The sequence below is a fragment of the Nerophis ophidion genome, linkage group LG14 (assembly GCF_033978795.1).
Source record: "Nerophis ophidion isolate RoL-2023_Sa linkage group LG14, RoL_Noph_v1.0, whole genome shotgun sequence".
Classification (NCBI taxonomy): domain Eukaryota; kingdom Metazoa; phylum Chordata; class Actinopteri; order Syngnathiformes; family Syngnathidae; genus Nerophis; species Nerophis ophidion.
The window spans coordinates 20,957,375-20,971,740 of NC_084624.1; the positions used below are offsets into that span (position 1 = coordinate 20,957,375).

General features: G+C 40.8%; 1 protein-coding gene across 1 annotated transcript in view; it reads left to right on the forward strand.

Annotated features, from left to right (window-relative positions):
• gpc1b (glypican 1b) overlaps positions 1-14,366 on the forward strand; it is a 250,772-nt gene that overhangs the window by 204,739 nt on the left and 31,667 nt on the right. Inside the window, exons 5-6 of the mRNA XM_061920096.1 lie at positions 6,169-6,334; positions 6,392-6,522. Coding sequence (XP_061776080.1) covers positions 6,169-6,334; positions 6,392-6,522 — 297 coding nt within the window. The remainder of the gene's footprint in view (positions 1-6,168; positions 6,335-6,391; positions 6,523-14,366) is intronic.

The following is a 14,366-nucleotide window of genomic DNA, read 5'->3' on the forward strand; positions in this document are numbered from 1 at the left end:
TATTTCTTAAGTTTATGAACATAACTTACATTTTAAAAAAATTTAAGAAGATTTTGTTATGTTAAAAAATATCGATGTATTCATAGCAGTATCGAGTAGATACGCTATTGTATGTGGTATCTTTACAGTGGATGTTAGGTGTGGATCCACCAATGGTGTTTGTTTAAATTGTAGCGTCCCGGAAGAGTTGGTGCTGCAGGGAATTCTGGGAATTTGTTCTGTAGTGTTTATGTTGTGTTGCAGTACTAATATTCTTCCAAAATGTGTTTGTCGTTGTTGTTTAGTTTGGTTTTACTCTATAGCACATGTTTATGACAGTGTTGGTGTTGTCCATACTGCCACGCTTAGTGTGCCATGTATGGCTGTTGAGTAGATATGCCTTTTATTTGCTCGTGTGCAGTGTTTATACAGTTAAGATGATTGTGTAATTATATGTTTAATGGGCACAACAAAAACTTTGTTAGACTTTGTAAGTGATAGACTATATGATTTGTCACTTTTTATTTGTGTTGAACAGACCAAACTCGCCTCAAAATTAACAGCAACAAGATTGTTGTTTCAGAGATTGTTATAAAACATTTCCCATCAATCCCACGTGGGTGTTCGGGCCCCGAAGGGATCGCCGCCTATGCAGGGATGTACAATTTTCTAAGGCCTACATACTTTTGTAATGCTTGCATCTCATTGTGCAACATGAAAATGTTTTAAGGGGAACTAAATGTGATCTCTGAAAAGGGTACAAATGATTTCCAAAATAGGACCCCCACCTAGTCATAAAATACTAGAACGTTGCCAATGAAAAACTAGATTTTGTCGTTATTTTCATTGTAAGTCAGCCAAATGACTTACCGTATTTTTCGGACTATAAGTCGCAATTTTTTTCATAGTTTGGCCGGGGGTGCGACATATACTCCGGAGCGACTTATGTGTGAAATTATTAACACATTACCGTAAAATATCAAATAATATTATTTAGCTCATTCATTACCTACTCAGTGGCCTAGTGGTTAGAGTGTCCGCCCTGAGATCGGTAGGTCGTGAGTTCAAACCCCGGCCGAATCATACCAAAGACTATAAAAATGGGACCCGTTACCTCCCTGCTTGGCACTCAGCATTAAGAGTTGGAATTGGGAGTTAAATCACCATAAATGATTCCCGGGCGTGGCCATTGCTGCTGCCCACTGCTCCCCTCACCTCCCTGGGGGTTATCAAGGGTGAAGGGTCAAATGCAGAGAATAATTTTGCCACATCTAGTGTGTGTGACAATCATTGGTACTTTAACTTTAACTTTAAGAGACTAGACGTATAAGATTTCATCGGATTTAGCAATTAGGAGTGACAGATTGTTTGGTAAACGTATAGCATGTTCTATATGTTATAGTTATTTGAATGACTCTTACCATAATATGTTACGTTAACATAACAGGCACCTTCTCAGTTGGTTATTTATGCCTCATATATCCATCCATCCATCCATCATCTTCCGCTTATCCGAGGTCGGGTCGCGGGGGCAACAGCCTAAGCAGGGAAACCCAGACTTCCCTCTCCCCAGCCACTTCGTCTAGCTCTTCCCGGGGGATCCCGAGGCGTTCCCAGGCCAGCCGGGAGACATAGTCTTCCCAACGTGTCCTGGGTCTTCCCCGTGGCCTCCTACCGGTTGGACGTGCCCTAAACACTTCCCTAGGGAGGCGTTCGAGTGGCATCCTGACCAGATGCCCGAACCACCTCATCTGGCTCCTCTCGATGTGAAGGAGCAGCGGCTTTACTTTGAGTTCCTCCCGGATGGCAGAGCTTCTCACCCTATCTCTAAGGGAGAGCCCCGCCACACGGCGGAGGAAACCCATTTCGGCCGCTTGTACCCGTGATCTTATCCTTTCGGTCATGACCCAAAGCTCATGACCATAGGTGAGGATGGGAACGTAGATCGACCGGTAAATTGAGAGCTTTGCCTTCCGGCTCAGCTCCTTCTTCACCACAACGGATCGGTACAACGTCCGCATTACTGAAGACGCCGCACCGATCCGCCTGTCGATCTCACGATCCACTCTTCCCTCACTCGTGAACAAGACTCCTAGGTACTTGAACTCCTCCACTTGGGGCAGGGTCTCCTCCCCAACCCGGAGATGGCACTCCACCCTTTTCCGGGCGAGAACCATGGACTCGGACTTGGAGGTGCTGATTCTCATTCCGGTCGCTTCACACTCGGCTGCGAACCGATCCAGCGAGAGCTGAAGATCCCGGTCAGATGAAGCCATCAGGACCACATCATCTGCAAAAAGCAGAGACCTAATCCTGCGGTTACCAAACCGGAACCCCTCAACGCCTTGACTGCGTTATTTATGGCTCATATAACGTATACTTATTCAGCCTGTTGTTCACTATTCTTTATTTATTTTAAATTGCCTTTCAAATGTCTATCTTTGGTGTTGGGTTTTATCAAAAAAAATTCCCCCCAAAATGTGACTTATACTCCAGTGCGACTTATATATGTTTTATTCCTTCTTTATTATGCATTTTCGGCAGGTGCGACTTATACTCCAGTGCGACTTATATATGTTTTCTTTCTTCTTTATTATGCATTTTCGGCAGGTGTGTCTTATACTCCGGAAAATATGGTATATTAGAAAATAATCCCATAAAAATGACCGCAGTCATTTGATTATAAAAATACATTTAAATTGTTATGTCAGGTTAGAGACAGGTGTGCTGCAGGTATTGCCACAGTGTGCACGTCTGATGTTGCTCACCTGAATGCTCAGGGAGCATTTGTGTTTGATCACATATGAAAAATTAAACGAAAACATTAATTAAAATGGTGTTTTAATATTTTCAAAGTTTTAAGTGTGGTTATTATCGAGGGCCACGTCGCAATTATGGACGTGCTCATCGAGCCGCTTGTAACACTGAATATATATCAATTAATGCCGTCAACTGTTTGTTTTTTTCTTAATCAGATTCATCAAATGTTTGAATTTGGATTAATCACGATTAAGCACAGGTTATTACTCGCTTGCCAAAATGCAGTTTTATTGTCAGAATGTCATACAGGAACATTTTTGAAATGTGTTACTTGACTGCATGTCACTTATTCACTCAAAACTTGCAAAAATACTTATTTCAGAATCAGAAGTACTTTATTAATCCATCCATCCATCCATTTTCTACCGCTTGTCCCTTTTGGGGTCGTGGGGGGGTTTGGTCGCTGGAGCCTATCTCAGCCGCAGAGGGGAAATAAAGATTTTCAGCACAATCCCATTCAAGATCAGACACACATTACAGGGAAACAGAAAAGGATCGCTGACGGGTCTGCCAACTTCCGGCGCCGACAGGGGGTCCAGACTGAGGCCAAGGGGGAAAAAAAAACCTTATAGCCATAGCACACATAAACATGTGTGTAAGAGGGAATGCAAGTAATTCATGGGGTTTTCTTAACCGACAGCCATAATGTTAATAGTTTTCATAAGATACGTGCAAATACACGGAAAAGGTGTATTATTGTTTGTGCTATGGCGCCATCTTTTGGACAAGTTCGCTCACTGCAGGTGCTGCTGCGTTGAGTTCCTGCCGTTTAGAGCTTTGCACCGGAAGTATAAGTTCTGTTCCGTCTTTCAAGTGTCCGTAGGGTTTCTCTTTGTATGAAATTCTTCATTCATCATTGCAAGCAACGTTTTTAAGTTTTACAATATAACTAAAACAATTCTTACTTAGTAAAGCGTCCCGTGCGTGATGTGTGTAGGAGTGTTTTCATGCATATTATATTCATAAAAGGTTGCAATGTTAACTCGAAAAACACTAAGCTGCCATGCAGGCTGGTTATTTCTTTAAAACTGTCATGGCTCAAAAAATAATAATGGATCAAAATCAGTGTGGTTTTGAATTATTGACCTATTTGAAGCTAAAATTACTTCACATCAAATATTCCACTTTAAAATAATGTTTGGGGAAAGTTTTCTATGACAAAAATACCAAACAAACAAAAAAGTTAACTTATAATCAACGGATAGATCTAAAGTTTATGTAGAGCAGGGGTAGGGGACCTATTGCTCTAGAGACAGATGTGGCTCTTATGATGAATAATTCCGTTGGTAATCAGTGTTAGAAATAAAGTTAAGAATATAAAACATTCTCATGCACCTTAATCCATCAATCTGTTTTCTTCTGCACCTATTATTTATTATTAGTTAACTTCAGAATAACAATGTCATTAAAAAAAACAAGAGACTTATTATGCTCTAAAAATGTTGGTCTTACTTAAAAATGTACACATTTAGTTGTATTCAGTGTTAAAAAATAATGTACGGCTCTCACGAAAATACATTTTAAAATATTTGGCTTTCAAGGCTCTCTCAGCCAAAAAGGTTCCCGACCCCTGATCTAGAGATTTGAGTGTTGAAGGAAAAAAACAAACAATGTATAACTTTTTTTTAACACTTTCATAAGTGGCACTCTTTTGGATACTTTTTTTCAACTGTGATACATATTGATATAGCGTATTTCCTTGAATTGCCGCCGGGCATGTAACATGCGCCTGCCTTGAATTACTGCCGAGTCAAACTCGCTTCCCAAAATTATTAGCGCATGCTTACTATTACCGCCGGGTCAAATTCGTGACGTCACAAGTGACGCTTTCCCTGTCGTCATTTTCAAATAGGCGGAGGAATTTTTTTCTGCTTGTACAATACGTAAACCAGGGCTCTTGTTCAACAGCCATACAGATCACACTGAAGGTTGTGATATAAAATAACTTTAACTCTCTTACTATTATGCGCCACACTCTGTGAACCCACACCAAACAAGAATGACAAACACATTTCGGTAGAACATCGGCTCTGTAACAAATTATAAACACAACATAAAAATTACCCAGAATGCCATGCATCCATGACTCTTGGCTATATTATACACCCCGCTAGCACCAAAGCCCCCCCCCCCCCCCCTCCGTGCGTCGGTTGAGGTGGGCGGGGTTGAGGGGCGCGTGTATAATATAGCCAAGAGTCGTGGATGCAAGGCATTATGGGTAATTATTATGTTGCGTTTATAATGTGCTACAGAGCCGATGTTCTCCAGAAATGTGTTTGTTATTCTTGTTTGGTGTGGGTTCACAGTGCGGCGCATAATAGTAAGAGTGTTAAAGTTGTTTATATCACAACCTTCTGTGTAAACGGTATGGCTGTTGACCAAGTATGCCTTGCAATCTCGTACGAGAAGCAGCGATATGCATGCGTCCGGCTGGCACGCAGATAGCATGGTGTAAAGGCGGGCGCGACGACATGTAGAGCAGTGGTCCCCAAGAGGAATTTTTTATTAATTTGATTTATTTTTTAATTTAAAAATGTTTTTTTACTACATGCCATTGGTAAGCGCAGGGGTGAGAAGAGGTTTTAAAATTATTAGCGCCTGCTTACTTTTACCGCATGCCTCGAATAAGAGCAGGAGTGAGAAGATGTTATAAATTAATTAGCGCCCTGGCGGCCATTCAAGGAAATACGGTAGTTTTATTGACGATATTATACACCTCTATTATGAATGATGCCTATGTGATCTATTCAGTGATATGTCTTGTTTCTGGGCAGATTTGTTCTATATTTAAACATTTCACCATGAACTTCCCTCCCTGTTCTTCTTTGTTGTCCTACTTCCAGCGTATACTCCTATTTATCAGACGCCGAGGTGTGACTACACCGTTGAAAGCGCTGTTTCTCCCAAAAAAAAAAAAAAAAGCATGCAACTGGCCCGCATGTCAACTGAAGAGCAGAGCTTTGTATGCGAAGCCGGTCTTCTTCCATCTCTCCTTCTCCATGCACCGTGTCCCTCAGACCCACTTCCTGAGCTTTTGTATGCATAACTGTGCTCTCTTGTGAGCAGAGCTTACTGGTATTAACCCAGTTTCACTCTTCACGCACGAAGACCCTTTCCTCTAGCCTTGTGGGATAGAAGGCTGGATGGAGCTGAGCATACTCGTATGAACGTCAGAGCCTTTCCATCGCTTGTGGAACAACAAAAGAGGCAAAATCTCACCAAGTGGTTTCCATGGGAACTAACTAACCCAGAGATGGATAAGCTTCCGCCACGTTTGTGTTCTTTGACTGACTTGTGTTGTTTGCTTTGTAGTGCTGCATCAGTAGTGTCTGATGAAGCTCCTGTGGTTCTCTCCATGTCCTCCCACAGGTGCAGCTGAGCCAGGAGTGCATGCAAGCCATCATGAAGATGACTTATTGTCCCCATTGTCGAGGTATGGCCTCTGCCAGACCTTGTGCCAACTACTGCAGCAACGTCCTCAAGGGTTGTCTGGCCAACCATGCGGACCTTGACACCGAGTGGCTGCACCTGGCAGGTAAAGACCACGCACAAGACTGATGAAACATGATCATCACTGACATTGTCTTTGTAGAGACCATGATGCAAGTGGCGGGGCGCTTCGATGGCCCTTCTGGTGTGGATGTGGTGGTCCTCTCCCTGCCCTCCCGCATCTCAGAAGCTATACTCACCATGATGGACAATATGGAGTCCATCAACGTTAAGGTCAGAACATGCTTAGATCATCAGCTTCAACAGTGAGTCACTGGAATATGCTCATGCATCCAATATGTCTTAAAAGCCTACTGAAATGAAATTTTCTTATTTAAACGGGGATAGCAGGTCCATTCCATGTGTCATACTTGATCATTTCGCAATATTGCCATATTTTTGCTGAAAGGATTTAGTAGAGAACATCCAAGATAAAGTTTGCAACTTTGGGTGCTAAGAGAAAAGCCTTGCCTTTACCGGAAGTCGCAGACAATGACGTCACCCGTGTGATGGCTCCTCACATATTCACAGTGTTTATAATGGGAGCCTCCAACAAAAAGTGTTATTTAGGCCGAGAAAACGACAATTTCCCCATTAATTTGAGCGAGAAGGAAAGATTCGTGTTTGAGGATATTGATAGCGACGGAGTAGAACGGGTGTCAAACTCAAATACAGAGTTGACCAAAATTTTAAACTGGACAAAGCCACGGGCCAAGGTTGAACAAATTAACCTTTTAATAGGGACCTGCGGGGTTTGGTGGTAGCGGGGGGGTGTATATTGTAGCGTCCCGGAAGAGTTAGTGCTGCAAGGGGATCTGTGTATTTGTTCTGTTGCGTTAAGGTGCGGGTGTCCTACCGAAATGTGTTTGTCATTATTATTTGGTGTGGGTTCGCAGTGTGGCGCATATTTGTAACAGTGTTGGCATTGTTAATACGGCCACCCTAGTGTGCCCTGTATGGCTGTTGATCAAGTATGCATTGCATTCACTTTTGTGTGTGCTAAAGCCGCAAATATTATGTGACTGGGCCAGCACGCTGTTTGTATGGAGGAAAAGCAGAAGTGACCGCAGGTTGCAGAGAACGTTAAAGGCAGTGCCTTTAAGGCACGCCTCCAATATTGTTGTCCAGGTGAAAATTGGGAGAAATTCGGGAGAATGGTTGCCCCGGGAGATTTTCGGGAGGGGCTCTGAACTTCGGGAGTCTCCTGGGAAAATTGGGAGGGTTAGTATTCGCAGTGAGTGCGGTGTTACAGCGAAACCGCCGCTGTATAACACCGGCGGGCCAGCTCTAATGTTAATTTGACATTGCCTCAAGGCCCAAATGAAATTACAGAGAGGCCCAAATTTGGTCCGCGGGCCAGAGTTTGACACCCATGGACTAGAAAAAAAATAATAATAATAAAAATTAAAAAAACGCGATTACAGTCGCGTTGCATTGAGACGGATTCATATGTTTTTAGAGACATATACTAGGATAATTCTGGGAAATCCCTTATCTTTCTATTGTGTCGCTAGTATTTTAGTGAGTTTAACAGTACCTGATAGTCGGAAGTGTACGTCCACGGCCGGGTGTTGACGCGCAGTGTCTCAGGGAAGTCGACGGCAGCTGTACGGGAGGCGCAAGCTCAGCTGATATCCGATAAGAGGCGACTTTTTAACCACAATTTTCTTACCAAAACCTGCTGGTTGACAAGTGGTCGGGATCCATGTCCGCTGTGATCCATAGGAAAGTTTCAACTCCGTGTATTTTAAACAAGGAATCGCCGTGTGTTTGTGTGGCTAAAGCTTCCCAACTCCATCTTTCTACATTGACTCCTCCATTATTAATTGAGCAAATTGCAAAAGATTCAGCAACACAGATCTCCAAAATACTGTGTAATTATGCCGTTAAAGCAGACGACATTTAGCTGTGTGTGTGTGCAGCGCTCATATTCATAACAGTCCGTAACGTCACGCGTACACATTACACGACGTTTTAAAATTCCAATTTAGTAAACTAAAAAGGCCGTATTGGCATGTGTTGCAATGTTAATATTTCATCATTGATATATAAACTATCAGACTGCGTGGTCGGTAGTAGTGGGTTTCAGTAGGCCTTTAAACCGACAAGTTTGTATAATGGAGCAGAGTTCCCCTTAAGAAACTTTGTAAACATCAATAATTGGTTTTAGCATCCACAAAGATCGATTTTATAAATAAAAACAAAAAAACATGCACTTTGAAGACACTATCATGCATTGTATATACGATTTACATCAGACCTGGGCAAATTTAGGCCCGGGTGCCACATGCGGCCCATTGAGCTTTTCAATCTGGCCTGCCGGACATTCCCGAATAATTCTTTTAGATCTTTAAGATGAAAAGTTTAGCCGCCATTATGATGTACAGTGATTTTTTCAAATGACCGTTAAGTCTTGAACTATACAAAGTATTTCAATGATTGGAATCTGCGCTTATGGATGATAAACCAGTTACTAACTACCGTATTTTTCGGACTATATTTTTCAAATAAGGCATTAATACGTACTTAATAATGACTAGTTAAGAGCCAATATGTTACTCATTTGCATGTTAATAAGCAACTAATTAATGGTGAATATGTTCCCTATAGTAAAGTGTTACCATATTTTTTTTACTGGTGCACAAAATGAACCGTGCATGAACATCACCTTGTTCAAACAACAAAACTAAACTCACAACAAATTACACACCTGCAAATCAATCAGCTGTTGCAGTATCCGTAATATGCCAACAGGGAGAAGTTCATATTTACACGAAGAGTCGGGTGTGTTTTGACCTCAGCCGAACCCCTGAGGTCGACTCACCGAACCCCTACGTTTCGATCGAACCCTGTTTAAGAACCACTGCGTCAGAGACTAGACGTATAAGATTTCATGGGATTTAGCAATTAGGAGTGACAGATTGTTCGGTAAACATATAGCATGTTCTATATGTTATAGTTATTTGAATGACTCTTACCATAATATGTTACGTTAACATACCAGGCGCCTTCTCAGTTGGTTATTTATGCCTCATATAACGTACACTTATTCAGCATGTTGTTCACTATTCTTTATTTATTTTAAATTGCCTTTCAAATGTCTATCTTTGGTGTTGGGTTTTTTCACATACATTTCCCCCAGAAATGCAACTTATACTCCAGTGGGACTTATATATGTTTTTTCCTTCTTTATAATGCATTTTCGGCAGGTGCGACTTATACTCCGGAGCGACTCATACTACGAAAAATACTGTAGTTACTATGGTCATCTACGTCACAGCAGCTCGGACAAGGCACCAAGCAGTGTGGGCGGGTGATACAGAGTACACTGATGGTTGTGATACAGTATAAACAATTTTAACCCTCTTACTAATATGCGCCACACTGTGAACCCACACCAAACAAGAATGACAAACAAATTTCGGGAGAACATCCTCACAGTAACACAACATAAACGCAACACAGCAAATACCCAGAATCCTTTGCATCCATGACTATTCCTGACTATATTATACACCCCGCTAGCTCCAAACCCCGAATCCCCCCACCCCCCACCACCCGTGCGTCGGTAAGGTGGGCGGGGTTGGGGGCGCGGGGGTGTAAAATATATTCAGGAAGAGTCATGGATGTAAAGGATTCTGGGTATTTGTTGTGTTGTGTTTATGTTGTGTTACTGTGAGGATGTTCTCCCGAAATGTGTTTGTCATTCTTGTTTGGTGTGGCTTCACAGTGTTGCGCATATTAGTAAGAGTGTTCAAATTGTTTACATCACAACCATCAGTTTACTCTGTATCACCCAGTATACCTTTCAATCTTGTATGAGTGTCTGCGGAAGCTGTATACAACATGTTGCTGGACTTGCAAGCAGTTTGTACATGTTGTAGAAGGCGTCAAAGGCAATAGCTTCATACCACGTCCTTATTCTCGTTATGTGGATGAGCACCAGCAGATATTTGCTAGAATGTTTGCGGCTCCCATTGTCTTCTTTACTTTGTGAAACAGGTCAAAATACATTAGCTCTGTGAGTGGTAAAGGTTGCCGACCCCCGATATATAACAACGGGCGGTTGCGGTTCTGATAAAATGTTGGTTCGGGTGGATGACGACTTTAGTGATGCGGTTGCGGATTATATTATTGCCTATCCGTGCAACTACTATATATATATATATATATATATATATATATAAATATATATATATATATATATATACATATATATATATATATATATATATATATATATATATATATATATATATATATATATACTGTATATATATATATATGTATATATATATATATATATATATATATATATATATATATATATATATATATATATATATGTATATCTCCAAGCCACATAACAAAGGGGTAATGGCTGAACAATCTCTTTAATTATCAGAAAAAAACACAACAATAAGAGCCAGTTAATTGCGTGCAAACACACAAAAGTAAGTCCCTTTCCCTTTCGTGATCGCCAAAATGTTACCAACCATGTTTCTACAATAAAAAAAACAAACAAAGGAAAATGATTTTAATCTTATGTCGATAAATATTTGTGGCATTTTTTGTAATAGTCTGGGAGTTTCAGAGTTGTAAATGGCGATCCTTCATCGGCATGTGTCCGGGTTGTGCCTTTTTCTCAGCTTTATTATAAGTCTGCTTAGGGATCTTTTTCCCTAAAAAAAGCTCATTCTCATCACAGTTACAAACTTGCAGCCCCTTTTGCCAATAAAATCCTTGAAGTGCTTTTGAAACTTCTCCGCCACAGCTTTGTCGGAGCTAGCGGCCTCACCATGCCGCACCGCGCTGTGAATGCCAGCTCTCTTTTTCAACTTGTCCAACCACCCACGGCTCGCCTTAAATTGTTCTTCTGTGCAGGTTCCAGTATGGTCACTTTTAGATACTGAATCACCATATAAATGGTGAGCCTTTTCGCAAATGATAGCCTGGGAAATGCTATTACCGTATTTCCTTGAATTGCCGCAGGGCATATAGTATGCGCCTGCCTTGAATTACTGCCGGGTCAAACTCGCTTCCCAAAATAATTAGCGCATGCTTAGTATTACCGCCTGGTCAAACTGGTGACGTCATGAGTTACACTTCCTCTATCTTCATTTTCAAAATGGAGAAGGCTGATTTCAATACCGGTATTTTGAAATCGCATAAAGGGAAGAAGATTAAGAGCTATTCAGTAGGATTTAAGGTCCAAGCTTACATCACATTCAAATTTTTACTGCATACCTTTGGTAAGTATCGGAGTGAGAAGAGGTTTTAAAATAATTAGCGCATGCTTACTTTTACCGCATGCCTTTGGTAAGCGCAGGAGTGAGAAGAGGTTTTGAATTAATTAGCGCCCCGGCGGCAATTCAAAATACGGTACCTGCTAACTGATTCTCATTTATCCACACATGCAACAACTTTTCAACCTTGTTTTGCACATTCTCTCTGCCTTTGCAAATATATTCAACACATTTGGCAAAGTTAGCAACCATATAATCATCCTTTTTTTCTAATGGTCAAACTTGCAGACTTGTTTCTTACATATTTGTTGGCCAAACCTTGTCCCGCTGCCACGTAGTCTTTGCAAATATGTAATCAGTATGTGATGTAGCCTCTTCAAAATGGATGTACCCACGTGTACAGGAGGTCATCAAAGTAACAGTCCCTATAGGGCTTCCAGCGGCACACAAAATTATTTAGTAAATGAATGAAACTGAGACATGGTTGGCACACATAGACATAATTGGCTGGATCTGAAGGTTGGTTGACCGAACAGGTGGCAAATAGAGCTGTTGGTAAATCGAGGTTCCACAGTATAGTGATAATGATACAAAAACATAATTGCTTTGAATTGTATTGGAATCCAGTGTCAGTCACACAGGCTGCAGCAACATGCGTCAAAACAATTTACAGTGCATCAGGAAATTATTCACTTTTCCCACATTTTGTTATTATTACAAAACAATATTACAGAAGTATTTTTTGTCCGCAAAGTCCTACAGACAATATCCCATTATGACACTGTGAAGAGTAATTTTTAAAACATTTTGCAAAAAAATAAAATAATGACATGTACATAAGTATTCACAGCTTTTGCTCAATACTTAGTTGATGCTCCTTTGGCAGCAATTACATCTTAAGTATTTTTTAATATGATGCCACAATCTTGGCACACCTATCTTTGGACAGTTTGGCCCATTCTTCTTTGCAGCACCTCTCAAGCTCCATTATGTTGGATGGGAATTGTTGGTTTGCATCCAGGATGTCTCTGTACATTGCTGCATTCCTCTTCGTCTAGTCAGGGAGGTGACCAATAACCCGATTGATAGAGGGAAAGATGAATGCAGCAATGTACAGAGACATCCTGGATGAAAACCAACACTTCTTATCCAACCTGATGGAGCTTGAGAGGTGCTGCAAAGAGGAATGGTCCAAACTGTCCAAAGATAGGTGTGCCAAACTTGTAACATCATATTCAAAAAGACTTGAGGCTGTAATTGCTGCCAAAGGTGCATCATCTAAGTATTGAACAAAGGCTGTGAATACATATGTAACATAGTTTCCGGACTATAGAGCGCACCAAGATATAAGCCGCACCTGCAAAATTTTACAAGAAAAATTATATGTTTCCATGTAAAAGCCACACTGGACTGTAGGCCACAGGTATGTACAGTACATTGTGAAATTAGTTATTTACACATAAAGATTTTGTAAATGTTTATTTACATCCCTTAATTGTTTCCAAACAGTGTTTGTAATATGGTAGTAAAACGGTGAATCAAACAAAACAGAAGTCATGGTAATGTACCCACTAGCTGCGGAAGCTAGCTCTTCAATTAGCTGAACAGATTCAATAACTTCTCGGTGACTTTTTGGTGAATTTACTAAGGAAATTGTTAAACTGAAACAATACAAAAAGAATGCCGCCACAAGTTAAAATAACTAACACAGACACTTGTAAACTTGTTAGCATATTAGCTAATGCCAACAATGCTACCGTCATTACTTTATGATAGCACATACAAATATGCATAAAAACACTCTTAAAGACATCACACATGGGACGCTTTAGTAAGTATAAGCAATTTTAGGTGTACTGTAAAACTTACAAGCGTTGCTTGGAGTGATGAAAGCAGAATTCTATATGAGTAGGAATGCTATGGAGGGCTGAACAGCACGCTGGTTGAAAAAATTAAAAAAAAGGAAAGACAATGCAGCACCTGCAATAAGCAATTTTTTCCAAAAGATGGCGCCATACTAAAAACAATAAAACACCCTCTGAAAGTTTTTTTTTTTTCATTTTTAATTTATTCTTTTTTTTTTACTATTTCCGTGAGCAAAGAAAAATCCATAAATTAGCCTCTCCGTCTTCAAAACCACATAGAAGAAAAAAAAATTGTGGCTTAAAAAAATTAATAAATAAATAAATACAACTGATTTCACATTGTCCATACATCCATCCATTTCCTACCGCGTATTCCCTTTGGGGTCGCGGGGGGCGCTGGTGCCTATCTCAGCTACAATCGGGCGGAAAGTGGTGTACACCCTGGACAAGTCGCCACCTCACACAGTGTTGGACTTCCTGGTTACATAACACCACTACTTCCAACAGCACCAACCCCAAAACGCAAACCCATCCATGCTGTATGTTTAGGGCGACAAGCATTAGCACCCCTCTGTTTTAACTCCCTATTTCCTCCACCGACACTTCAATCTACAGTAAGATTTAAGATGGCAGACATGACTGGAGTCTTAGGACGGGATCTTTTTTTAATATGTGAAGGTTCAAAAACTGGAGGCTATCCTAAGAAGGGCAGATGACCGATTAATTGCAGTCCTCCAGTATTCCCAGGGCTCCATTTATGTAATGCACATGGGAATCTGCTATTACAGATTTGGGTCTGATTGCCTCGTGGGATCAGGCAAATAAGCAGCGCCACTTTTTGGAGGTTGTTTTGATTTTGTGTCCCCTAATAGCTGAAGTGCACATTATGTGCCCTTGATGCTGTATTTTGCAGGGTTAAGATGTGAAATAACATTATTTGATGTTAGGTTTACTCGACTAAGACACA